The sequence below is a fragment of the Penicillium hispanicum genome (genome assembly GCF_028827665.1).
Source record: "Penicillium hispanicum strain IBT 35686 chromosome Unknown utg000008l_segment0_segment0, whole genome shotgun sequence".
Taxonomy (NCBI): domain Eukaryota; kingdom Fungi; phylum Ascomycota; class Eurotiomycetes; order Eurotiales; family Aspergillaceae; genus Penicillium; species Penicillium hispanicum.
The window spans coordinates 3062411-3085866 of NW_026623200.1; the positions used below are offsets into that span (position 1 = coordinate 3062411).

At 54.3% G+C, this 23456-nt stretch overlaps 7 protein-coding genes across 7 annotated transcripts; 4 read left to right on the forward strand and 3 right to left on the reverse strand.

The window, feature by feature from the left end:
* Nucleotides 1–529: 529 nt before the first annotated feature.
* Nucleotides 530–4975, reverse strand: N7459_009955 (ubiquitin-specific protease UBP2; the record flags this gene model as incomplete). Its single annotated transcript, XM_056949123.1, has 10 exons — nt 530–1345; nt 1422–1842; nt 1896–2502; nt 2568–3105; nt 3160–3248; nt 3302–3696; nt 3758–3803; nt 3859–4066; nt 4125–4882; nt 4954–4975. The coding sequence occupies 10 exons, from the start codon at nt 4973–4975 to the stop codon at nt 530–532; spliced, it is 3900 nt and encodes a 1299-aa protein (XP_056796348.1).
* Nucleotides 4976–5519: 544 nt separating this feature from the next.
* Nucleotides 5520–6301, forward strand: N7459_009956 (Tim17/Tim22/Tim23/Pmp24 family protein; the record flags this gene model as incomplete). The annotated part of the gene is made up of 3 exons (XM_056949124.1): nt 5520–5703; nt 5766–5885; nt 5955–6301. The coding sequence occupies 3 exons, from the start codon at nt 5520–5522 to the stop codon at nt 6299–6301; spliced, it is 651 nt and encodes a 216-aa protein (XP_056796349.1).
* A 2068-nt stretch (nt 6302–8369) lies between these two features.
* Nucleotides 8370–11043, forward strand: N7459_009957 (SLM1 family PH domain-containing protein; the record flags this gene model as incomplete). The annotated part of the gene is made up of 4 exons (XM_056949125.1): nt 8370–8898; nt 8990–9477; nt 9536–9873; nt 9930–11043. 4 exons carry the CDS (start codon nt 8370–8372, stop codon nt 11041–11043), a joined length of 2469 nt encoding a protein of 822 aa, XP_056796350.1.
* A 1697-nt stretch (nt 11044–12740) lies between these two features.
* On the forward strand, nt 12741–14772 carry N7459_009958 (uncharacterized protein; the record flags this gene model as incomplete). Its single annotated transcript, XM_056949126.1, has 7 exons — nt 12741–13119; nt 13210–13262; nt 13384–13391; nt 13442–13535; nt 13785–13836; nt 13947–14371; nt 14425–14772. The coding sequence occupies 7 exons, from the start codon at nt 12741–12743 to the stop codon at nt 14770–14772; spliced, it is 1359 nt and encodes a 452-aa protein (XP_056796351.1).
* Nucleotides 14773–15041: 269 nt separating this feature from the next.
* Nucleotides 15042–16073, forward strand: N7459_009959 (uncharacterized protein; the record flags this gene model as incomplete). Its single annotated transcript, XM_056949127.1, has 2 exons — nt 15042–15584; nt 15741–16073. 2 exons carry the CDS (start codon nt 15042–15044, stop codon nt 16071–16073), a joined length of 876 nt encoding a protein of 291 aa, XP_056796352.1.
* Nucleotides 16074–16574: 501 nt separating this feature from the next.
* On the reverse strand, nt 16575–19348 carry N7459_009960 (DUF2013 domain-containing protein; the record flags this gene model as incomplete). Its single annotated transcript, XM_056949128.1, has 5 exons — nt 16575–18335; nt 18393–18493; nt 18559–18790; nt 18856–19205; nt 19309–19348. The coding sequence occupies 5 exons, from the start codon at nt 19346–19348 to the stop codon at nt 16575–16577; spliced, it is 2484 nt and encodes an 827-aa protein (XP_056796353.1).
* Nucleotides 19349–19641: 293 nt separating this feature from the next.
* N7459_009961 (class I alpha-mannosidase 1A) lies at nt 19642–22477 on the reverse strand (the record flags this gene model as incomplete). Its single annotated transcript, XM_056949129.1, has 3 exons — nt 19642–19678; nt 19741–21297; nt 21357–22477. 3 exons carry the CDS (start codon nt 22475–22477, stop codon nt 19642–19644), a joined length of 2715 nt encoding a protein of 904 aa, XP_056796354.1.
* Between the last annotated feature and the right edge of the window lie 979 nt (nt 22478–23456).

A 23456-nucleotide genomic window follows, 5' to 3' on the forward strand; every position in this document is an offset into this window, starting at 1 on the left:
CGTTTATCCGGTTGGTCTTCCCCAGCAAAGTGCCGGTTGCTATGGGCGGTGACCTCGACATCGAGATACGATAGATTCGATAAGGCTCTTGGAACGGGGCAATTGTCAGAGTCAATGAAAGATATGATCTTTCAGCGATACGTCTGTATCGCTTGATATCCTTGCTTCCCACCTTCTTTTTCCGTGGCTCTGTTCGCATGTCTCTACTTAGTACTGGAGAAGCAGACAGCCGAAATCCACAGCCGATCCGATTCCGATCCGCGGGCCGCTGGTACGGGGCTGAGTCAGCCGATCCACCCTTAATCCAATAATTGGAAGTGATCGTCCCAATCTGGGGTTGTCTTAGCTTGTGAACAGTGAAGCTCCTGACTCTAACATATTTGGGGTTCATGGTATCTTGTAATATGTACACGAAAGATCTCCGGGCTCATGCAAAGGGCGCATAGACAAGACGTGGCTCATGAAGGGGAAAGAAACGTGAGGGCATATGCGGTCATCAAAAGTCCATTAACTGTATGGCGCCAGCTGCTTAGCAGTACTGGCCATCACTGCGCAACTCACTGGTCTGTTCTTCCATTTCGATATCCCCAGAGTCCTCACCCGCAGCCGACTCGACGGGTTGAGTTGCCGGTTGATCAAACGTCAGGTCCATGTTCATGCCGTCCGTGGGATACAAGGGGACCTCCTCCGTCATCTCAGGTGGCGTGTTTGTAAGGATCTCGCGGCAGACAGGATCCACAAGGCGATCTTTCATCTTTTCGTTGACGTAGACAAGGAAGTAGGGTGTGGGCGGATTGGCGTCGGCGACATTGTAGAAAATCTCGTCTAGGTTCCGGACCTCGGTCACGTATTCGTCGTTGTACTTGCGCCAGATGTTGTTTTGGAAATCGCGGATGTAGATCCAGTAGTGCCCGAAAGATACGGATCCGCGATGCACGAAGACTGCATAGAGTTGGTACGGAAGGTTCTTGAATTCGGTGAACTGGTTGGCAATCATTGTCTGCACGTTCAGGATGTTCTCATCAATGGCTTCCCGCTCGTCAGTATCGTGTTGAGTTGGAAGGTCCTGGGAAAAAAAAGAAATGTCGGGATCCTCACACTTCAGCTCGGCATTAACGTCCTCGGCAGTCTGCTCAAGTTCGAAAGGGAGCCCTGGCTGAGCCTCAAGCTTGTCGAGTCCAGAGTCATCGTCCATGTACTGCTTGATATCATCCAAGATAGAGGTCTCGATATCGTGAGGCGTATCCTGGTCGTGGAACAGAATCTCATCGCCGAACAGATCAGAGTTGTCAAACATGTCCTTGGCACCCTGAAAGAGGGATGACATGTCGCAACTGTCGTTTTCCTGCATCAATGTGTTAGCCCACCCAAGTTCGCAATACCAAGGAAAGAATGCACGGGTGGTTGGCTTCATTTTATACCTGTGTGCGGAGCAATTCAGCCCTGCGGGCCTCGAGTGACTTGAGGGTACTCTTCCACTCCCAACATTCACGCCGTCGATCCAGAATTTCCGACCGCTGGGTGTCCATGTAACGGTCCATGAAGATAGTATCTACCAGCTGGAGGTGGTTTATGGACTTGAACGAAGTCTTCCTCACGGGGTCAAACTGGACGCGCTGCACCTGAATCTGAAGAATCGGGGGGAGCTTGGTGATCGCACCATACTGCTCGGCTTCAGAATTCTCCACGCTGATCTTTTGAACATCGAAAGCACCATCGATTGCAGCGTAAATATCGCGAGGCCCGCTGGCCACGTCAACTTTGATATCGCACCACCGCTCCTCCTTCGACCGTATGCCCCCTTGGGTGGAAATGTATGACCGAGTCTGACCATAGAATAAACTAAAAGAAACATTAGCATGTGATCAAGTTAGCTGCTCTTATTCACTTCTTACTCCTTGATCTGATCAACTTGTTCACCGTCGCTGGCAATGGATCGAGGCTTGATGGCGCACTGGCTCTGGAAGAGGACATTGTTGATCACTTCTGTCACATCCTGCTGGGCACCCATCTCAAGTTCCTCAATCAGTTGCTTGTATCGATCATTTTCCTGATTCGAGTTTGGCTCAGGTCGTGGGGGTACTGGCGGTGGACGATTGGGAGGCTCGGGCTTCACCAAGGGAGTGACGGTCTCGTATTCTTCGCTGTTTGGGTCAGCAGAAGTGGGGAGTTTGTTGGCTCCATTGCCTTCAAGGAACAACGTTGTTTCGCTTTCCGCGTCGCTATCATCAGGCGCTTTCGGTGCACCTTCAGCCTGCTCATCGGAAGTCATCGCCTGGTCATCAGCTATGAGCTGAGGGGGTCCAAGCGGGCCTAATATGGGGGCCCCGTCGATATTACCAAGACCCCGAGATTGCACAGCAGTGGCGGATGATCTCCGACGTATGGCCGCCTCATTTCCGGGACTGATTAAAGTCAGTCGGGCAAGCTCCTGCTCGGGGGTGACCGAGGGGCTAGGCGAGGCAATCATCTCCCGGAACAGAACACCGAGCTCTTGAAGAACTAAAAATTAAAAATGTAAGTTTGCGGTTCAGCGCGGCCCGGGACTCAATGGTTTGAAAACGCACATTTAAGTGACCGTTCGATTTCCTTCCCGGTCACTTTGCGGGAGCCTACCTGCTTCGCGGCCAAGCCCGATTCGTCGCCAAGGTCCATTTGATATTTGTCGAGATTGAGAACCATCTCTCGGTATGGTAGAACCGAAAAGTAGAATTGTAGAAGGCTGTTGAGGTAGCAAGTATTGCCGATATTCTGCAAGCCGACAGGCCAGTCAGCGACGTTAACATCTGATTCTGCAGTAATCCCGGCCATGCTCTTCAGCACGGTACTGTCCATCTCCTTCGCAATGATACCCAATGCGCGCCCATAGATTTCGGTCTGCCCGGGATTGTCATCAATGCAGATAGTGTAGGCAGCCATGACAGCGCCCTCGTCCGCAGTACGATCCGGAATCTGAAGCAAGCGATATGCATCTCCGATATCCATTTCACTAGCGATGGTCTCGCCCGTGCTGAGGAAATGTATCAGGCCTTCAGACTTGCGAGATTCTGCAATGAGTCGAACTGCCTTGTCTGCCAGTTCTTTGACCGCTGGACTATCATTGACCTTGGGGCGAAAATATCAGCAAGTTGATCACCGGTCCCAATCAAGCCACCCTACCTTTGCAGTGTACATGGTTATGATAAAGTCATCAGGTGTGTGGTCATCAACTCCAAGAAAGACATGGGCTTGTTCAACCGTAGTAACGCCTGTTTCGAATGATTAGCAAGCTTCAGACAATATGATGTTGGAGTCAGCTCACGGTCTTCTGATGCAGCCTTGATACGTTCGCTCCCACGGCTTTGGCCGATCCGCCATAATTGAGTCCTTGTTTCTGCTTCCTGACTGGTGGAACTCAAAAAGGCGTAGAACTTCCCGATAATGCTATCCTCGGTGAGATTGGGATCATCATGGCAGAGGCCAAAGTATTTGTATGCCTCCTCGACATCATCTGTAGTATACTTCCCTTCCGAATAGGCCACCTGGACAGCCTGGTCGATGATTTCCCAATCACTGCCACCTCGTAAAAGGCCAATTGTCCTCAGGCATTTCAGGTAGAACGGTCCCCGTGATGGATCCACTACGACCTGGCGGTGGTATGCATCCACGATCATGGCGGCAGACATATCCTCTAGAGTCCCAAGGTCTTCATAGACTCTAGAGTAAAAAAAAGTTTAGAGATGAATTCTCAGTACAGTATGGGTAAATGAAGGCATACGGGGCATTTGGCATTTGAAAGTCTTTCGCGCGCAAGGCTTTTGGGTCTGATAACGATTGGTCAGCTGCAATACCACTCAGGTCTTTCGGGAAAATACAAACAATCCGATGCTTCTAGAGCGTCAAAGATGTCGTCCTTTGAAAACGGTGGCAACGGAGGAATATGCATTTCTTTCTTTTCCGCAGCTGGGCGGCTGTTGGCCAAGGCGACCAGTTCATGAATGACATCGTCAATAAAGATACAGACTGTATCCTGATATGGCTTGACTGCGTCGGGATCCGTCTGGGGAGGTTCCCAGGAACGCTGGCTCTGAAGAGTGTCAAAATGAGATGAGAAATGAGAAGGTTAAAATCAGATGACCACGAACCTCAAGGTAGGAGAAACCAAGGAACTCCAGCAGTTCTTTACAAGGATTCCCATTCATTCCAAAAGCAACCATGAATCGCTTGTTGTGAGCAGGGAAGGTTTTGCTGCGTTCATGGTTATGAAGAGCATTGAGGAGATAGAAACGCAGTAACTCCAGGACAGTGGTAGGTAGAGGATGGGCTATGCCTTCCAGGCGCGTTGGCTGAGCGGCGAACGCCTCATCTGCTCGTTTGCGAATCATATCCGGGTCGGTTAACAAGCGTACATTTTCTGGGCTCAGCAGTGGTGACAGGATTCGTAGAGACACCGTCGCGGAGCAAGACCAGTCGGAGCATTCATAGTAGAATGTCTCAGCTACCTGACCAGTGTCTGTCACTTCTCCCAGCGTCATAGTGTTCTTCTGTCTTCCTGATTTGTAAACCAGGTGATGGATGTGGTGTGATAGACTGTGTATATCCAACATGCCACCGCCTGTGTGATTGACCACAATCTCTAGGTGACAACGGCATTTGGAGCACATGGCCGCCACCTTTGACGACGTTCTCGGTCCATGTCGGTGCTCACCCTTCACCAGAGAGGTTTGATTTGTCTTGGTAACATAGGTATGTCGGCATCCACCAACTGCTAAGTAATCGAGAGGTCCGTCATATCGTGCTGGGTACACCGGGGGAACCTCTGAAAGCAAGTTGCGGCCGGTGCCTGGGGGGTGCGCAGTATCGTACAACTGGATATCCTCTGCCAACCGCGGGGCAGTCTTGCCTGTGATGATCATGTCAGTACTACCATTCAATATTTATTGTATTTCAGGCACATTGTTCGCGGTTCATTACCTCCTCTTTGAAGGAACGTCATAGTGCGAGTTGGTCTGAGCGCACAGCCTTAAGTCGATGAAAGCGCTCCCTCGGGTGGTCAAAGCAAATACAGCAGATATGGGAGCCCAGTTGCATGGCACATAGAACCCAGCAAATTAATAGGATACCACGAATCTGATGTGCGCGTGATGGACTGTTCTCCAATGTGACGAGATACTGCTGGCGGAGAAGCAGCGGGGAGCCCACCACCGCACTGGGCGCCAGTGGGCGGCAAGCTTGGGGACACGATGTGAATGTGCTGGAACAGCGATGTAGGTATGAAGGAATGATCAAGAACACACGAAGCAACTGCAGAGGAAGCCAGAAAGCGAAGAAAAGAAAAGGAGACACCTGAGAGAACGCGTCTCGAGCTGGGTTCCGTCTGATATGTATTGAGCTTCTAATGTTGCGCACGGGCCGCATATTGGGCGGTGTAATTCGGCAGAACCACAACGGATATAGCAGGCGGTCTGGGGCGCAGGTCACATCCGAAATCCCATCTCGACTTACATCCATCACCACAGCTCTATCCTTCCATAGACGCCATGGCACACCACGCCCAGGATCACAGCTATCACCCACAGGATGCAGTATCTGCAGCAATCAAGGCCACAACGCTAACTGGTGGTGTTGGTCTTTTCGCCTCGGCTGTTCAGAACACTCTGACCAGGCAGAATGTGGGCCCCCTCGGCGTGTTCATCCGCAGCGGCGGTACAATCGGAATATTTGGTATGACCGCACTGCAAGATCATTTAGACATGTCCAATGCTGATTGTGAACGCCCATTGTAGCCGCGATGGGTGGTACCTATTCTTTCGTGAAGACCGCTTCCGCCAATCTTCGGGAACAGGAGGATCCTTGGAACACCGCAGTGGGTGGCTTCTTCTCTGGTGCCATCCTGGGTCTGCGAGGTTAGTACTGGAAACACCTATTGTTGGCAAACGGCTGGGGATGAGGAATGTTTGCTCACATGCTTATAGCTCGCACTTTCCCCGCCCTGCTGGGCTACGGTGTCGCATTGTCGACGGCGATGGCCGCGTTCGAGTACACTGGAGGAACGTTGTTTGGATATAAGAAGGACCGGGAGGGTGACGAGTTCGAACGCCGACAGAAGCTGCGGAAGGCCTTCCAGACCCCTGCGGAGCAGACCTTTGCTGAGTTGGGCGAGGGACGTGGTATGTTTACGATTGCGAGGGCGATTGTGCTGTCTGATATTAACCCAAATATTGCAGGTATCTACGGACAAAACTACGAGGAGCGCCGGGCTGAGCGGATTAAGGAGGCATATGGCATCGAGGTGCCCCAATCCCCAGTCCCTGCCTCATAAATCATTCCTTATTCTTGATGTCCCGATCCCATCTTGCCCGCCTCTTTCCGGTCGCGTTGTGTAAATTATCCCCCTTTATCATGGTTACCTCTCTAGCATTCCGGACACGCCAAATCCGAGCAAGTTTTTTCTTCTGTCTGAACTGTGTGAGACGTAGAAGGGGGAGGAGAGGGGACCTCAGGTTCCTGCACTCTCCGAGTCCTCTGCAACGACGGTAGTGTAGTGCCTCTTTCCGGTGGGAATTGGGAATTCGGCCACAAATCATCGGGATAGTAACCGTCTGCAGCATTCTTAACATGGCAATACACCACTCCGCAGGTATACGTTATGGGATGCTTAGGGGTGTGGAGTGAATCACCTCCCGCGGAGGGGAACCTGTCGGGGCGGCCAATGACGGTGCCGATATATCAAACTCGAGAACAACCAAAGGACTGGCCTATATAGAATCCGCCATACTGCAGTTTGAGCACGGAATTTCCACAAAGACCTCAAAACCAGGAGGCCCACATGCTGAGATCGATATCCATTGTAACTTCTTCAATTTACGGCCTCAAGAAGCAATGTGCCGGGGAACTTTTCTACCGAGTATGACAAGGCAAATCAAGTGTCGGGGTGACAGTACCATCATCGCCCATCTTGATCCGAGTGCAGGTATCTTCTTCCTATCTGCATGCAGATTTTTATGGATCGCTTAGGTTGCCACCATGGGACGATCACAAACAGAGTTCACCAGTTCCCCTCCCATGCACCCGAAGAGGTCATAATATCGGAGAGAACCACGTTGAAGACGTGCATTTCGGAAGCGCCGGGCGACATGCATGCTGTAAGGGGGGGGGGGAAGCAGGTGAAGTATACCAAGTATACCAGTGGGTTGAGAGGAACCCATGAAATGCTCCATCGGTAGAGCCAGACGACCCAGATGGCTTGAGAAATCGGCGACTTCACGATCCCGACGTCATGCAGTGTTCACCAGCGCATAACTTAACTAAAGCTCCCCCTTTTTCCCTGCTGAGCCACAGATCGGGTGGATCGATTACATCGGCGATACTCAGGGGGCTAAGCTCGGTACCTCCGTCAGTAAGGACATCTCTACCAGGGCAGAGGTACTCCATCTATAAGCCTCGGTGCGCAGCCCAGCCACCGTCGTCAGCCACGCCCAGGCAGCCGGATTGCAAAACCTGCCCTATGTAATATATGTCTGGACTTAGGTACGTATAGTTATAGTAGTTAGTAGCATACTATAATTAATACTCATTTCCTTCGTTGATTTCCCCCTTTTCAATCGCCCCTGGACATGCACCAATGAGCCCAACTCTCGAGCTCCTCTGTATCCTCCGTAAACCATCCATCATCCCATCATAATTCATAGCCCTTAGTGCCTCCGGCTCAAACTTCCGGAGAGTCCCATACGTCAACCATCGCGAGCGCAGTCGAATTAGCTTCGAGGAGAGGTGAATTCCCCCCCTCTTGCGGGCCTCGCAATACCATCGTCAAGTGGCCATTTCTATCGCTGGTGCCGGCCTTGCCGGAGGGTGTAGACTGGTAACTGACGGGATTAGCTCTCGTCATCACTCCCATCACTCCCTGATCGCATTCTCCCCCCCCTCCTCTCATCGTAGACGTCATTTCGGACGCCGCATTTCATAACTTATTTGCTTCATGCCCCTCGCGAACGCCGCTCACTTTTCCATCGCGGCACGCTTTTTCACATCCTTCTCGCGCAGTCCTTCGATAGTCGCTCGAGTGGGGCGAGCTGATCTCCGGCGTTTCTTCAAGCCTGTTCGAACGTTCTACAGAACCTCCCCGCAAAGAACCCCCCGATTCACCCTGGTAACCACCAAGGAGAAAAAAAGCGCCCCATACGTGATCGGGCCTTAGTGTTCTGCATCGTTTCCCTTTGGCTCTAGAGTAAAAAAAAAGACCCAAGAAATTCTCCTGATCCATCACCGGACGTCTTCACTTCACATCTTCCTCGTCCGCACCCTCGCCCACTCCCCCCCTTATCCTCCGAAAACGGGACACTGCATCTGCATCCCCAAAGAACGACCCTCCAATCCACGTTCCCGTCATGGCCATGACCGCGCGGCCACAGACGCCGGTGCAGGATGCATACTCACTCCCGCATTCCAGCGACCAGGGCATCCTGGGTCGCGGCTACGGCACCGTCCGCTCCTTGTCTCGACCCAGCTCCTACGCCGGCACCGGCTCGGCCTACGGCCCTAGCGCTCTCGATCAGACGCAGATCCCGCATAACCCCCGCTTCAAGGAGGATTTTGAGACCGCCAGCCACCACAGCTCTGTCATGCTGGACGGCCCCGCGTCGGGCGTGCAGCGCTCCGCCTCGCAGATGTCCCGCGTCCAGTCGCCCACCCCGACCCGCTCGAGTACCTTGCGCAAGAAGGCCTCGCTCAGCAAGAAAGGGAGTCTGCGACGCAATGGGAGCCGTCGCTCCCTCCGCGCCGGGAGTGTGAGGAGTTTGAGCCTGGGCGACCGCGAAAAGTACAATCCTGACGGCACGGAGGATATGAATAGCGCCTTCGTCGTGCCAATTCCGACCACCGGTAACCCGACCGAGGTTCTCGCCAATCGCTTTCAAGGTATGTGAATATACGGAGGGGCAGAAATGCAGACCGCGGAGCCGGTCCGCTTCCATTCGACCCTCATTCAAAGCTGACCGTTACTCTGAAGCGTGGCGCAAGATCTTGAAGGACTTGATCGTCTTCTTCAAGGAAGTACAGAAATCCTACGAAACCCGGTCCAAGCTGTTCCTCTCCGCCTCCAATGTCATCAACAACCAGTCCATTCCCCCGGCTTTCTTGCAGTCGGGTGGTCTCGCCGACGCGACCGAGATCCTCCGCGACTTCCATCGCCAAGGGTATACCGAGGCCAACAAGGCCGTGGAGGTGGAAATTGAGGTCGTCAGCCAACTGACCGGCCTTCGGAGTGACTTGCAGAAGAAAACCAAGGAGATCAAGAGCTTGTCAGGCGACTTCAAGAACACGGTCGACAAGGAGATTGACGCCACGCGCAAGGCGGTGCGCAACCTTCATGAATCCTTGGGTTTCGTGGACACTGATCCATCTGCGACCTCCGGGAAAGGCGACCCATTCTTGATGCGCCTGAACGTGGAGCGCCAGGTTGAGAAGCAGATCGAAGAGGAAAATTATTTGCATCGGGTATGTGACACTTTATACTCAGAAGACAACAGAGAATGATCGGACTGACGGATCGCAGGCGTTCCTGAACCTGGAGAACTCGGGTCGCGAGCTGGAATCGATTGTGGTCAGCGAAATCCAAAAGGCGTACAATGCGTATGCTAGCATCCTTAAGCGGGAAGCCGACGAGGCCTATGACACTGTGGAGAAGCTTCGGGTGGGCCCAATCTCGATGCCTCAGGACCATGAGTGGAATGCGTTTGTCGCCAACACCGATGAGCTCGTCGACCCTCGGATTCCTCTCCGAAATGTCGAGAGCATCACCTACTCCGGCAAAGACCACCCCGCTGCGGTAGAGGTACGCGCCGGCATGTTGGAGCGCAAGAGCAAATATTTGAAGAGTTATACACCTGGCTGGTTAGTCTTCTCATCTTGTGTAATCCTTTGGCCCGATCTGACCGTTTACTTTTTAGGTATGTCCTGTCTCCGACTCATCTGCACGAGTACAAGTCGGCAGACCGTGTCGCATGGCAGACTCCCGTCATGTCACTGTATCTACCTGAGCAGAAGCTTGGCTCGCATTCTCAAGAGGATTCAAGCTCCCACAAGTTCATGCTGAAAGGCCGCCAGACTGGTGCAATGCACCGCGGTCATTCATGGGTGTTCCGTGCCGAGTCTCACGAGACTATGATGTCGTGGTATGAGGACATCGAGAGCTTGATCAGCAAGACAGGCGAGGCGCGCAATGCCTTTGTTCGTCGACATGTGCGCAGCGTGAGCGGCATGTCCACCAACAGCGAAGCGATGGAGGATGACGAGGCCGACCGTACCCCGTACTCTGCCGAGTCGGTGGTTCTCGCTCAAGAGCGGCCGATGTCTGCCACTCGCCAAGCCGGCGGTGCCTTCCCCAGCGATGTTCAGATTGACCGACACCTTCAGACACCTTTGTCCCCATCCAGCGGTGATAGCTCCACTGGCAGAGAGATGATCGCAGCGGCTGGGTCTTATCCGGATGGCGACGCTGCGGTTGCGGGCAGCTCAAGGTTCTACAACAACAACCGAGATGCATCTCCTCGACGGGTCACTGAGAGCCCCGCGGACCCATCTCGGTCCCGCATGAGTCGGCATGACAGCTATTACGGGGAATGGATCGGACCGTCCGCCATTGGGGCCAAACAGCAAGAGAGCCAGCAGCTCGATTCCTCCCACCCAGATGACCGCGAGATTCGATCTGATGGAGACCATGCCTCTGTTGCGGCCATGTCAGGTATCGCCGGTGTAGCAGAACGCCGTGAGAACTCAGCTCCTCCACAGGTGACTCGCCGCGAGAGTGTGTCCACGGCGCCGACCAACACCAACGTTACAGACTACACGAGCAATACTCTGGCCACCTCTGTAGATGATACGCAGGACACCAATGACATTGTAGCTGCTGGGTCTGCTCCATATGAGGATGGATTCCTTGCACAAGGAGCTGGCGGAAGTGCCAAAACTGGTCCTGACCTCTCGCGTCCCAAGCAGGACAGTGTGGTGGCCATTGATATGAAGATCCCGGGCCGGTTCCCTCGAACCAACGTGGCTGCCTGATCTTCTTCCCTTCTCCCTCGATCTATTTGATCTTTTTTTTTTTTTTTGCCCTTGGTTCATCTCACCTGGTTTCCCTTTATTTTACCATCTCATTTCATATTTCCTTTCTCCCCTTCATTATCATCTGAACACTTCTCATTGTACATGTACACCTGCCCCCACACCCATTCACACCTCTTCTACAATCGTCCTAGCTTGCTTTTAGGCGTTTTGGACCGCTCGTTCTGGAACTGCGAGGTATCATCCAGTTCCATAGCCAGGTATCGACTGGCAGGCGTTCGTTTCGGGTGAGGCGCAAACTGGGCTTGTCTATTTGACTGTTTGATTCTTGAGTCCTCAGGTGTTGATCACCTACGCTTTCGTTCATATAGTTTCAATTTCTTTTTTCCCTCTACTTCTTTATTCCATTCATCTAGAGCTTGAGAAATGCCAAATGGATTCGTGTTCACAATGACCTCTTTCCTGGATGATTTCCTGGGGCGTGGCATTTGATAGAGTATAAGCAATACATGCAATCACCCACGCGCGGGCTCGGCCAGTCAGCTCATGAAACGGGTGACACTGCAGACGGGCGCGGTAATGTTTGCTCCACGGCGCTTGCCATGCATAGAACTGCATTCGGGACAGGGAGTTCACTGGTACTTGGTGGCAGCAGGGATTGCATAGTAGGATAGAATGTATAGTATACAGCCAGCGTACGGCGCCGTACTCCCCAGGCGGTGGGGTCCGTTTCGACAGTATCAGATTTCTGGTAAACCAAAACAACGAACTTCATCTTCTTCTTCCCGCGCTTCCAACTCCAACTTCTCCCTCTTCCTCCCCCCTCGACTTTTCCTCCTCCCACGCCGAGCGTCACTCCAATCCGTCTGTATCACGTCGAGCTGCCTTTACGCGCGCGCGTCCTCATCATGGGTGGGTTTCCCTCTGCACCTGCACAGCTTTCTCACCTTTCCTTTTGGCGTATCCTGTATTACTCGTTACTCTCATCCCCTTGGTACATTCTCAGCTCCCCTCGGCCATTCCAGCCCTCCATCCAATCATCGTTTGCCGCACCCCCCAGAGTGAACCTTGACGCCTGATCCTTTCATCTTTCCCCTCCCGCCTTTCCCCCTTCTTTCTCCTCTCAATCTCCCCCTTATCGCTTTCTTGTTCGCTAACCGGCTTCCCTTCGCCTTTTCAGCCGACGTTTACCGTCCATATCAAGTAAGTTGGCTCTGTCTGGAGTGTTCTACTTTTCCCCCTCTTCCCTCTTTACTCCCGTTCTGGGCAAATGCGATCGACGCGATGGTGCTGAGTCCCATCGACTATCCGCGACGGGATGGTCAGTGCGGGGGCGGAAAGCATTCATCGATCAAACGTGCCCGGAGATCCTCAACGAGCTCAGGGAACCTCTATCACCTTCGGGGACGGAGGTGAGGAGGCACTTTGACAATGCGCCTTCATCCAACACTGGATTTTTGGGATTGCGCGGTGTGTGCCGACTGCAGACCGCAGTGCCCCGGGGTCCTCGATTCGCATGGTCTCAGCCGCCCAGTCACCTGACCCCAAGGTCCCTCCGATCGCCCCGAAACGTGGATCTTGCGCGCCCTCTTTTTCACACTGTTTTGCTCCACATCTATCCCCCCGTCTTGTCCGGTCCTCGTTTCATACTTGCGCAAACTAGCCCTCCCGCCGATTTCCCTTTCTTCTCGCTTTAAATGTCTGCTGGATTCCCTGACTCTGACCGCTTGCAGCGTGAGAGGTCCCGTTCGCCCCGTCGTCGTTCTTCTCGCAGTCCCCGACGTGGCCGTCGCTCGTACTCCCCACGCAGTCGCTCGCGCAGCCGTGACGACTACCGTCGCAACGATCGCCGTTCGCGGTCTCCGTTGAGTGCTTCTGGTGCTCCTGCAACGTCGGGTTCTCCGTACGGTGGACGCAGTGGTTACGCGTCGGGCAGAACATTTGAGGATCGTTCCGCCGCTAAGGAAGATATGATGCAATCCGTCCGCGACTCGTCCCAGCAAGACCGCCGGGTCTATGTGGGCAATTTGTCCTACGATGTCAAGTGGCATCACCTCAAAGATTTTATGAGACAGGGTGAGCCAGGGTCCTATGTTGCATCGCGTCGTGCGATTGTCGTTTTTCTGTGATGGAAGGCTGACCGGTGGTGTATTCTCGATCGTACAGCTGGAGAGGTTCTCTTTGCCGATGTGTTACTTCTTCCGAATGGAATGTCGAAGGTGGGCGCCAATGCGTAGAGTGGCTGGTTCCCTTTCTACTCCCTGATTTTTCGTGGTTTTCTGGTTCTTTTGCATGGACTGTTGGGTTGACGGGCTGGGCCTGGTTGTCCGGAAATTGTAGGGATGCGGGTGAGTCTTGAAGCCGTCTATTCATCTTGGCCGCTGCTAACGCGCTTTAGGATTGTGGAATACGCAACGAGGGACCAAGCACAAAATGCAGTCAACACGCTCAGCAACCAAAACTTGATGGGTCGTCTCGTCTACGTTCGCGAGGTATGCACGGATGAAGCATCTGCATCCACTCTGTACTGACCAACCACCCTTGTAGGACCGTGAGGCTGAACCCCGTTTCATCGGTGGTCCTCCCCGCGGCGATTTCGGCGGAGCCCGCGGTGGCTTCGGTGGTGGATTTGGTGGCGCCCCGGGCGGCGGGGGCCGCCAGCTCTATGTGTCCAACGTTTGTTCTCCTCAGCTCCCGTTCTACTAATCGGCGAGATAGGCTGTGTTAACCAGTCGATGTAGCTCCCTTTCAATGTGGGTTGGCAGGACTTGAAGGACTTGTTCCGCCAAGCGGGTAAGTACCACGATGGCCCAAGCGGCTAGAGCTATCGTCCCCCTCTGCTTGCGTTGCATTGAATTATCTTGTGAGCGCTTGGTGAATTGACTTGAATCCCTTTATTCCAGCCCAGCAGGGTGCCGTCATCCGTGCCGATGTCCACACCGACCCAACCGGCCGCCCTAAGGGATCTGGTATCGTTGCTTTCGAATCTCCTGACGATGCACGGAATGCTATTGCCCAATTCAACGGGTATGACTGGCAAGGTCGGCACCTGGAAGTCCGTGAAGATCGCTTCGCTGGTGGTGTGGGCTTTGGTGGTGGTCGGGGCGGCTACGGTGGCTTCGGCGCCCGTGGTGGCTTTAGTGGCCGCGGAGGCTTCAGTGGTCGGGGCGGCTACGGTGGTGGTTTCCGTGGTGGCTTTGGCGGTGCTCCTGGTTTCGGAGGTGGTTTCGATAACGCCCCCGCTCCTGTCGCTTCGGTTCCCCCGAACCCCTTCACCGACTTTGCTACCTCTGGTGGCGATAAGAGCGCCGTTATCTACGTTCGCAACGTAAGTGCCGAGAGCCTGTATCTCTGCACCCGTCGGTACTGACTATATGACAGCTGCCATGGTCCACCTGCAACGAGGACTTGATTGACCTGTTCTCGACTATCGGCAAGGTTGAGAAGGCCGAGATTCAGTACGAGCCCAATGGCCGCTCCCGTGGCACTGGTGTCGTTGAATTCGACTCTCCTGAGACAGCCGAGACTGCCATTGGTAGGTCATCCTTTTCTCAATCATGCGTTGGGGGCCACGCTAATATTTATACAGCCAAGTTCACGGGCTATCAGTACGGTGGCCGCCCTCTAGGCATCACCTTTGTCAAGTACCTGAACGTAGGCGGTGGACCCGAGGATATGATGGAGGGTGCAGAGCCGACAGCTGGTATCACACAGGACCAGATCATGTAAAGAAAGCAGCATGATTGGACTTGGGGATGGAGGGTCCAGTGGTGTTTCTTCTCTCTCGTCGTTTGCTTTCTCTCCGATGATTCCCTTATTCCCACCATGTTCTCTTGTTCTGCAAAACGGAGTTTCGATCTGTTCGGCTTAGAATGGAAAAAGAAGTGTCTGTGCTCCGTGCACGTGCAGATCCCGGCCCGGTTTTACTCAACTTTACTCAACTTTACTTGCACCTCGTGTGAATTTAACCTGTAAACTCGATCCTCCCACCACCCACCATGGCTTCTCTCGCTCGGTGTCTCCCTAGACGTGCTTGCGCCTCAACAACCTGCCTCCGCCCTTCCTCGTCCGCCGTATCATCCACTGCATTTGCTCGGCCCATCCGCCTAGCTCCACAAACACACACTCCTTCAACACCCTCACGAACACCCGTCCCATCCCGGCACTACCACTCCGCCCTTCACCCTCGCCTCCCAGATCACGAATACACCAACAGCCAAACAGCAATCCTCTCCGCCGCCCTCCCCCACATCCCAGAACACGGCTTCACAGCCACATCGCTCGCCCTCGGCGCCCGCGATGCCGGCTTCCTCGATGTCTCTGTCCAACTCCTCCCCCGCGGCGAATTCGACCTCATCCTCTTCTGGCTGGCGAGCCGACGCGGCCTGCTACGCGGCAAAGTCGAAGAAGGCACGCTCCTCCAGCGCGCCGCGGCCTCCCGCGGCCTCGAACCCTCACAGCTCGACGTCGCCGCGAAAACACGCATCTTGATTCTGGAACGACTGCACATGAACGCCGACATCCGGACCCAGTGGCAGGATGTAAGTGCCCCCCGCCTCCCCTTCCCTTTCCCAACGTACCGTGCCGATCCGGTCGTCCCGTCCGTCTTGCATCCCCGCGCTAGGGAATACATGCGTACAGTATATACACACAACCGTCCAAGTATCATGTCGTATTGACGAGCAATCCACTCCTAGGCCCTGGCCCAAATGTCCCTCCTCGCGAACATCCCCCTCGCCCTCACGGAACTCCACGCGCTGTCGAGCGACATCCTCTCGCTGGCTGGGGACTCCGCCGTCGACGCGAGCTGGTACTCCCGCCGCCTGGCCGTGTCGGCCATCTACGCCAGTGCCGAGGTCGTCATGACCCGCGACCCGACGCCGGATCTGGCGGAGACGGCGGCTTTCGTGCAGCGCCGGTTTGAGGACCGCGAGGCGATTGCGGGGAAGGTCGAGGTGCTGGGGCAGTGTGTGGGGTTTTTGGGGAATACGCTTGTTGGCGTTGGGAGGAGTTGGGGGTTGAAGGTTTAGGTCGGGCTTTTCTGGGACTTGGGGAGTGAATTCGATGGTTGATATGGGTTGTGGGGGTGCATGTGTGTGCTCTCCCCTTGATTCTTTTTCTGTTAGGTTGAGCACAGACGACTTGTGTATTATTACTCTCGTGGCTGGCCCTTTTGCTTGAGGGTCTTTGAATTCCTGTTGTCGTATTTCGTGCTTCGGGGGTACACCATACTAATGCATGCGGGGCAGGAAGGCAATTGCCTAGACTATGTATTCTATTCTACTTGATAATATCCAGCGACTCACAATTCCATATCCACGTCCGTGGACCATACTGACTTCCCTCTTGAAGTCTTCTCTCAACTCCGGCTTCAATGTTATCTCATAAAATCATAGAATTAATGCATACGGACAACCCTAACATGCAACCCACGCTTATCTACCTCGCTGATATGCAACCCAGCATCGCTCGTGGTTCGAGCTAGGAGTGTGCTAAGTAGTAAATGTATGCAGACATATACCCCACCTACCTCAATGCAACGACACGTTCTGCACCGCCTCCTCCACGCTGACAGGTGCAGACTCACCCGCAGTCCCGCCAGGAAGACCTGCATGCTCCTCAGATGCTTCCGTCGGAGAGACCAGTATCGTCGGCGAGGTAGGTGATGTGGGCGAGAATGGATCGGAGAGGACCGCGCTGTCGGGAGAAGTTGGCTGGCGCGGCGGGGGCATAGTAGTCTCGGCATCGATGACCGTCTCGGCCTCCGCCCCTTTGTGCAAACTGGCGCTGCTGGTGCCGCTGGTGCCGCTTTCGATGGAGTCGGTCTGCGCGTGTTGCGCTTTGCCGCGGGCCCAGCGGCGGGTCTTGGGCGGGAGGGGTTTTTGGCCGTGGCGGCCGGGAATGGGGACTGTTGTCGCAGTCTGGATTGGTGCCGGTGGGTGTAGGGCTGATGGGGTTATGGGTCGGTGGTGGCTGGACGACGGGGTTGTCTGGGTAGAACGACGGGGTGGAGGGACCGCCGGGGGCGGGTTTGATGCGGAGCGGCGGGCGGGCCCTAAGACTGGGGGAGCGAGATGCGAGGTCGTGGAGTTGCGGCGATCACCAGGGGCGCCGTGAGGGGAGGAAGCTGTCGGGGTGGGCGTTGGTGCTGTATGTGATGTGGGACTAATTTCCACGCCTTCGGGGATGGTGTTGTAGTCGCTGTTTGTGCCAGTTGAATGCTCGTCATCGTCAATAGCACGAGGGCGGCCACGCGAGCGACGGGACTTGGGCGGATCTGGCTTGATCTTCGGTGGGCGGATGCTTGGTGCCCCTGTGACGAGGTCGGTAGTGGCGCGACCATCTGTGCGGCTCGGCGTGATGACGCCTGGTTTCACGTGCTGCGCGGCGACGGCTTGGACACTCAGAGACGACGAGGAGGCTGGCTCCAGGTGCATACCCAGCCGCGAGACTGCACTGAGCTTCCGCCGACCATCCGGCGCCTCGGACGAGCCACGCGAGTCCATGCGTGTAGGTGATGCTGCACCGGGTGAGTCGGAAATGGTACTGGCGCGAGATAGCGAGTGCGTCCCATCAAGTGGCTCGCCGATATCAATTGGAGACGCTTGTATAGTCTCGCCCAGAACTGTATCAATCGTAGCTGTGACAGCCTGGGTAGGTGTATCTTGAGCAGGCGTCGTGTCGGGCTGCTCAACATTGCGCAGCCAATCCACCGTTGCACACCGAGCGACAAGACGTCGCGTGGTCTCGTCGACTTCTTCAAAATGCAGAATCTTTTCCTGCTCAGTTTCATCCCCATAAGACACTTGACCCCGAACGAGGATGCTGAGCAGCTTCCTGAGCTCATCGCGTTTGTAGTGCGGCGGTTGCCGTAGTTGTGTATGTGCCAAGAGAGGATACAAGACACGCAGATAGGTATGTCGAAGAGCAGCCGCCTCCTCCGGCAGATCAAGCAGATTTCGGATCAGAATGTCCACTAGGACGTGCAGGTCATTGGTGAAGAAATATTCATAGGTGCTTGGAGTAGTGAAAATAAGGTAAAGCAGCTTCAGCGTGAGCAGCTGCAGAGATGTCTCCGCTGTTAATTCATTAGCGATCAATCCAGCCGTTGAAATTGAGATACAGGACACACCTTCACGGTTGATGAGCAGAATAATATTCTCACCAAAGGTTTTGTAGAGACTGCCGTGCACAGACAAGACCTTGATGACCTTATTAGTTAGGTGACTCGAGGAAGACCGCTCATCAAGTGGATCATGGGCTGAAATCATAAACTGCTCATTCAAGACAAGCTGCAAAGGTCTGTCAGCCCTCCTCTGCCGCTACTAGTACCTCATGACAACACTCACCAGAACCCGAATAACAGGATAATGGTACGGATCGGTAACGTCGTAAGACAGACCCTCGATCAGGTCAAAAAGACACCGAATAAAGTCATCGTCAACGAGTACTGCACATATAGAGAAGAACCATCAGTTAATCCCCGCCTGTCTTGCTCCTCTGAGGGAGACCTACCCAAGTCCTCAATCTTGACCCGCTGAATTCGCGACATCTCATAGAGCAAATCCATCAGTAATCGGTGTAGACCCGCCCCACCCTCTGAATCATCCCTCCGCAAGGCCTGGATCAATTCCAGGAGACGCGCGAACGCGCCTTCCTCGTTCATCATCTGCAGCGCCACCTCATTCTGCCGGCCATCGAACAGAAGGAACGATGCGATAAAGTGGAGTGTATTCAAATCATCCTCCTAGATGCAAATAGTCCATATCAGCCCTGTAATGGTGGGATTCCAACTATTGGGCGGTGTCGTACCTGCAAGAGACCGTAGATAATCTGTCGGCGAACATAATCTGCGTGAGCGGCGAAGATGCTCGATGCGAAAAGCTGGTATGAGCAGCGCGAGATATCGTATTCGGATTGGAGAATTTCATCTGTCCAAGGCAAATATAAGCGGGGAATTAGCCGCGGTCTCTGACAAGGCGAAGTTGGAGAGACGACGTAGCGGCGCCGGCAGTAAGAAACCGCGGAACAGACACCGGCGCAGGCAAAGGACGAGGGCAATGTGTCACCTTTGTACTGGGTCGTGAGGCTCAAATACGCCCGCAGCGCGTCATCGATGAGGTCTTCGGAGAGGCACGGCTTGGAGACGATCGCTTGGAGTTCTGGTCTATGTGTTAACGGGGCGTCTGTCGCATGGGATCGTCCACCACGCCGAAAAAGCAAGGCCGGGTTGCCAGCGCTGCAAGCTGGTGCTCTACCACTCACCATTCCAGAACGTTTCAGGCTCCGAGACCTCGGGCTCCATTTCCCACCGAGCTCGATCTGCGTCTTCGGGGGTGGCGTGTCAGAACACTCATCCCGTCCTTTGTATGAGGAGGTTGGAGATGCGGAATGGGTTGGAGGCGGGGGGATTCTGTGCCCACTGCGGGCCACGCTACTGTTGCACTGCGGATTCTTCTACGAAGTATGCACACCACAGATCATGATTAACGGGTGAACATCAGACGGAACAGATATATGCAATTTCGAATTTTATGGTATCACTATGGAAGACAATTCCCTAAAGAAAGGGCTTTAAACTAACGGCCATCGTCATGATCAAGTCGGGCGCTGGAAAGGGTGCGCCTCGGTGTTCCTAGCGAAGATAGTCAGTTAAGAATCCAGCAGATACAGTCCACAGGGCTGTCAGTTACTCACAGGACAAATTTATCCAAGTCCACAACGCTGGGGTCGCTGAAGAGCAGATAGAAGTACTTCAGCGTCTCCGCCAGCCAGAAAGACTCCATTGTGTCTTTTTGCATGGGTCTCTGGGACGTCACATCGTTGATGACCGCGTTGGCCAGGTCGGTTCGGGTATACTTGGAAATCGCCTCGAACATCTTCCAGCCCTTGCGCCGCCAGTAGTAATCGCCTGTTAGGCGGAACATGATGAAGACAGACTCGATAGCTTCGGGTCGAAGGAGATACTCTGGTGAACTGACACTCGTCATGCCCACGGGGGGGCGAGAGTTGCGCTCTGGCTGCACTCCTGGTTGTCGAGACAGACGAGGAGGCGCATCGCGGTTCTCCATGTTGTCACTTGCAAGAGCACTGCTCGAGAGCGAGGGTCTGGGAACTGCCGGGTTATTTGATGTGTCGTCTCGTCCGGCGCTGACGGCATCGCGCTTGGATAGTGGGTCATTGTCGTGAGGATTCAATGATCCCGGCATGGTCAAGGGCACCGTCTTGCTGTTCTCATTGGACTCCTGAGTCTGGTTGCCGTCTGTCCTCGGCTTCACACGCTGGTCGTAATCATCGCTAGTACGCGAATAAGATACACTCCCAATACCCCCAGGGTTGTCGTAGCGCTTCATTGCCTCCTCATAGCGTGCGTCATCCCACTCGCAGGACCGTTCCTTGCTACAAGGCATGACTTGGAAATTCTCGGGCATGATTCCAGTGTTGGTTATCTCATACGCCCATACGCATCCATCGGTCAATTTGTGGGCGAGATCCATGTCGGCTTCGATGCCAAAGGCCTTCGCTCCCACAGCTACCATCCCTCCAACAAAGCATGTTAGATGAGCACCTTCATAGTTTAATGTCGAAGGATTGGAGGCTGTGGATGCCATGAAGCGGATATCGCGTTCGTCCTTTATCATGGGTCGGAAGAGAAGGCGGCTGCGAGCGGCGTCAATGGCCTTCTTGTACATGGATCGGTACTGATCGGTCACACCGCCCAGCAAGAGATGCTCCTTCGGCAAGTATTCGTAGGCCGAGTCAGCTAGCGCTCCCATAGTATATTTGTTGTCACGAGGTGAGACCGGGAGCATCAAGCCACCGTCGCACTTTTCGTTCTTATCTTCAGTAGTAGATTTGGTTTGTACCGAGTCAACGAGTGTGTCCCGAGATACCGACTTCAGATAGCTTTCCAGGTCGGTAGGCACAGCAGCGGATCTGGGGGTCAGCGAATTGGTAGGGGGTTCCTTGATCGTGGGTGTTTGATCTTGCGGACTCTCGCCTCGGGCTGAAGGTGCCAATTCGCGGACTGACTGACGCTTGGCACAACCCTGTGCATTGAGGCGGATGGGCCACAGACCCGGAATATCGCTTGAATCTTGCAGTTTCTCCAAGTCATTCGTGATGCGAGCAATGGCATCATAGTACTTGTCCTTTTTGGTCAATTGGGCCAATCGGGTGAACTCCAAAGAGAGAGATCCAATCTCTGCCAGGGAAGCACCTTTTGACGCTCGGTGGGGCCGATTGACACGCTCACTGGGCATGTTGTTAGCAGTTGCACGATCTTGATCATGCGAGAAAGATCCAAAACTCACGGTGCCCAACGGTAATAGAGGACTGGCATGCGATTCGGCGTGTCAAAAGCGCCGATCAGGATCTCCGCGAGCTCCTGGGCCTTTTCCAACAGGGCGGGATACCTTTGTCCCGAGACGTCGTAGGCACCAAGAAGCCCACCAAGGTATCGAATGGCAGTCTCAAAAACTGGAATGGTATCTCGAGCAGAGGTGGTAAAATCGATCTTCTGAACCGCATCCACGGCCTCGGAAAATTCCTGCTTCAAATCCATGATCCATAAGGTGTCCAGCGCGTCGACCAGCGTCGCGCCCCATCCATTGAAGGGGTCCCCATATCTTCCCGAGAGTGGTTTCAGCTCATCGTGGCCCATGGCTCCTTTTATATACCCGTTCCACGCGCGCCTGAACTCGGCCTTGACCGTGCTCAATTGCTGCAACCGCTCCTGCTTTTCGGTCATCGACTCGTCCTTAAATTTGGCCTGCATTTTAGGAATGGGCTTCGACGGATCGCTTGGAAGCTTGATCAGCTTGTCAGCAGGCACGGGGAACCGCTCAGGGAACTTCTTCCATCGCGTGACGGTTCCCGAGTGGCGGCTGCTGCTCTCCGCTCTGCCCCCGCCGCCAGGGTCGATCTCCTCGACCATCACGGACGGATCATTCTGTGAAACAATCGAATCCGAGGGGTCGGCACCCGGAGATAGCGATGGCGATGGCGATGGCGATGGCTTTGCGTTGTTGGTGTCGGTGCTTTTCGCATCGTCTCCGCCGCCTATCTTTCCAGGGTTGCTCCCCGGCTTATCATTGCTAAAGGTCTGTGAGGTGGTCTTCCCATCTTCCTTGGGCGCAGCACCCGGTACGCCAATTGGGTTTATCTTGTCCAGGCTGGAGCCAGATCCATGCGAGCTATAGTCCGGCACGGCGGGGGCAACCCGGCCACCATCTGAATGTGGCACATCGGGCTTCGAGTCCGGGCGTGCATTCGAGGCTGGAGGGGTAGGAGCAGCTGGCGGCGAGAGAACTATCCCCGAGGACGACTCGACACCGGTATTGTCCCAATCGCGCGACCGGGAGAAATGAAGGAACGTAAAGAGAAAGGCCGCGGCGAAGATGATAAGTACGCGGTAGCGGCGGACACGTAACATGACGGTTGCTCCAAACCAACAGAACAGGCCAGGAAAGGATGGAAGCGCAGGAGAGTTTCCAGAGCGAAAGAAGTTCGAAATAGCCACGCCGTCACGCGACTTGCAGTCCTCCCATGCGCGAAGCGATCCACATGTGATCAATCAGGAACCTGGACCGGGTGCTACACCACTGCTCGCGTTTACATAGTGCCGCAGTATTACCCTGTCTGTCCAAAACTAAGTGCTGCTAGGGCTCCTGTTGCTCTTAGCGTAGGCGCCGGCGGCAGTGGAGCACATGTTTCTTTTTTGGTTCTCCATTTATGGTCGTGCTGGGTAGGGGGGTGGAATTGGGGCCAAAAGAGACACCACCACCCTCCGGTCCATCACGGCCAGTCCCTCTCTCGCGTTGCTTCCTTCTTTCAGGGTTCTGGGCCAGAACCAAGACTGCCAAGTTGTGCCCAGCTGCGACTGGTGGAACTTGAAGAATGGGGAAATTGGGCGGATTCAGAGCGTCCTGTTCCCCGCCGGGATGTGGCCCAATCAACAGAAGCGCCGAGGTCATACAAAGGAAGACGCGACTTTGGCCTGTAATTTCCATTTCCGGTTGAACAGTCCAGCGCTCGAGACGTGTATGCATGCATATACTCCACTGGTGGCTGACTCGGGGTAGGCTTTCCCCTGGATCGGAGGATCAGCAAGGGTGCGGAGAGATCGACAATCACTACGCCTCCGGGTAATGCCGGCCCCCATATGACTCAAATAGGGTTGCCGATTGTGCGGATCTCGACGTCTGGTCGATGAAAGGCAAGATATAGCATCCATGGATCGTGCTTGCGATGGCGCTGTGAGAGCATCATGATTTGCTAGCGGTATAGGCTATTGACAGGCACTACCGAGGTAGGCATGTCTCCAAATAAAGACAAACAAATAAGCTAGTTCAGGCCCGAAACGCCAGATAAAGCAGGTCATGCCAGAGGCATACATCCTATGTAAGTATGTA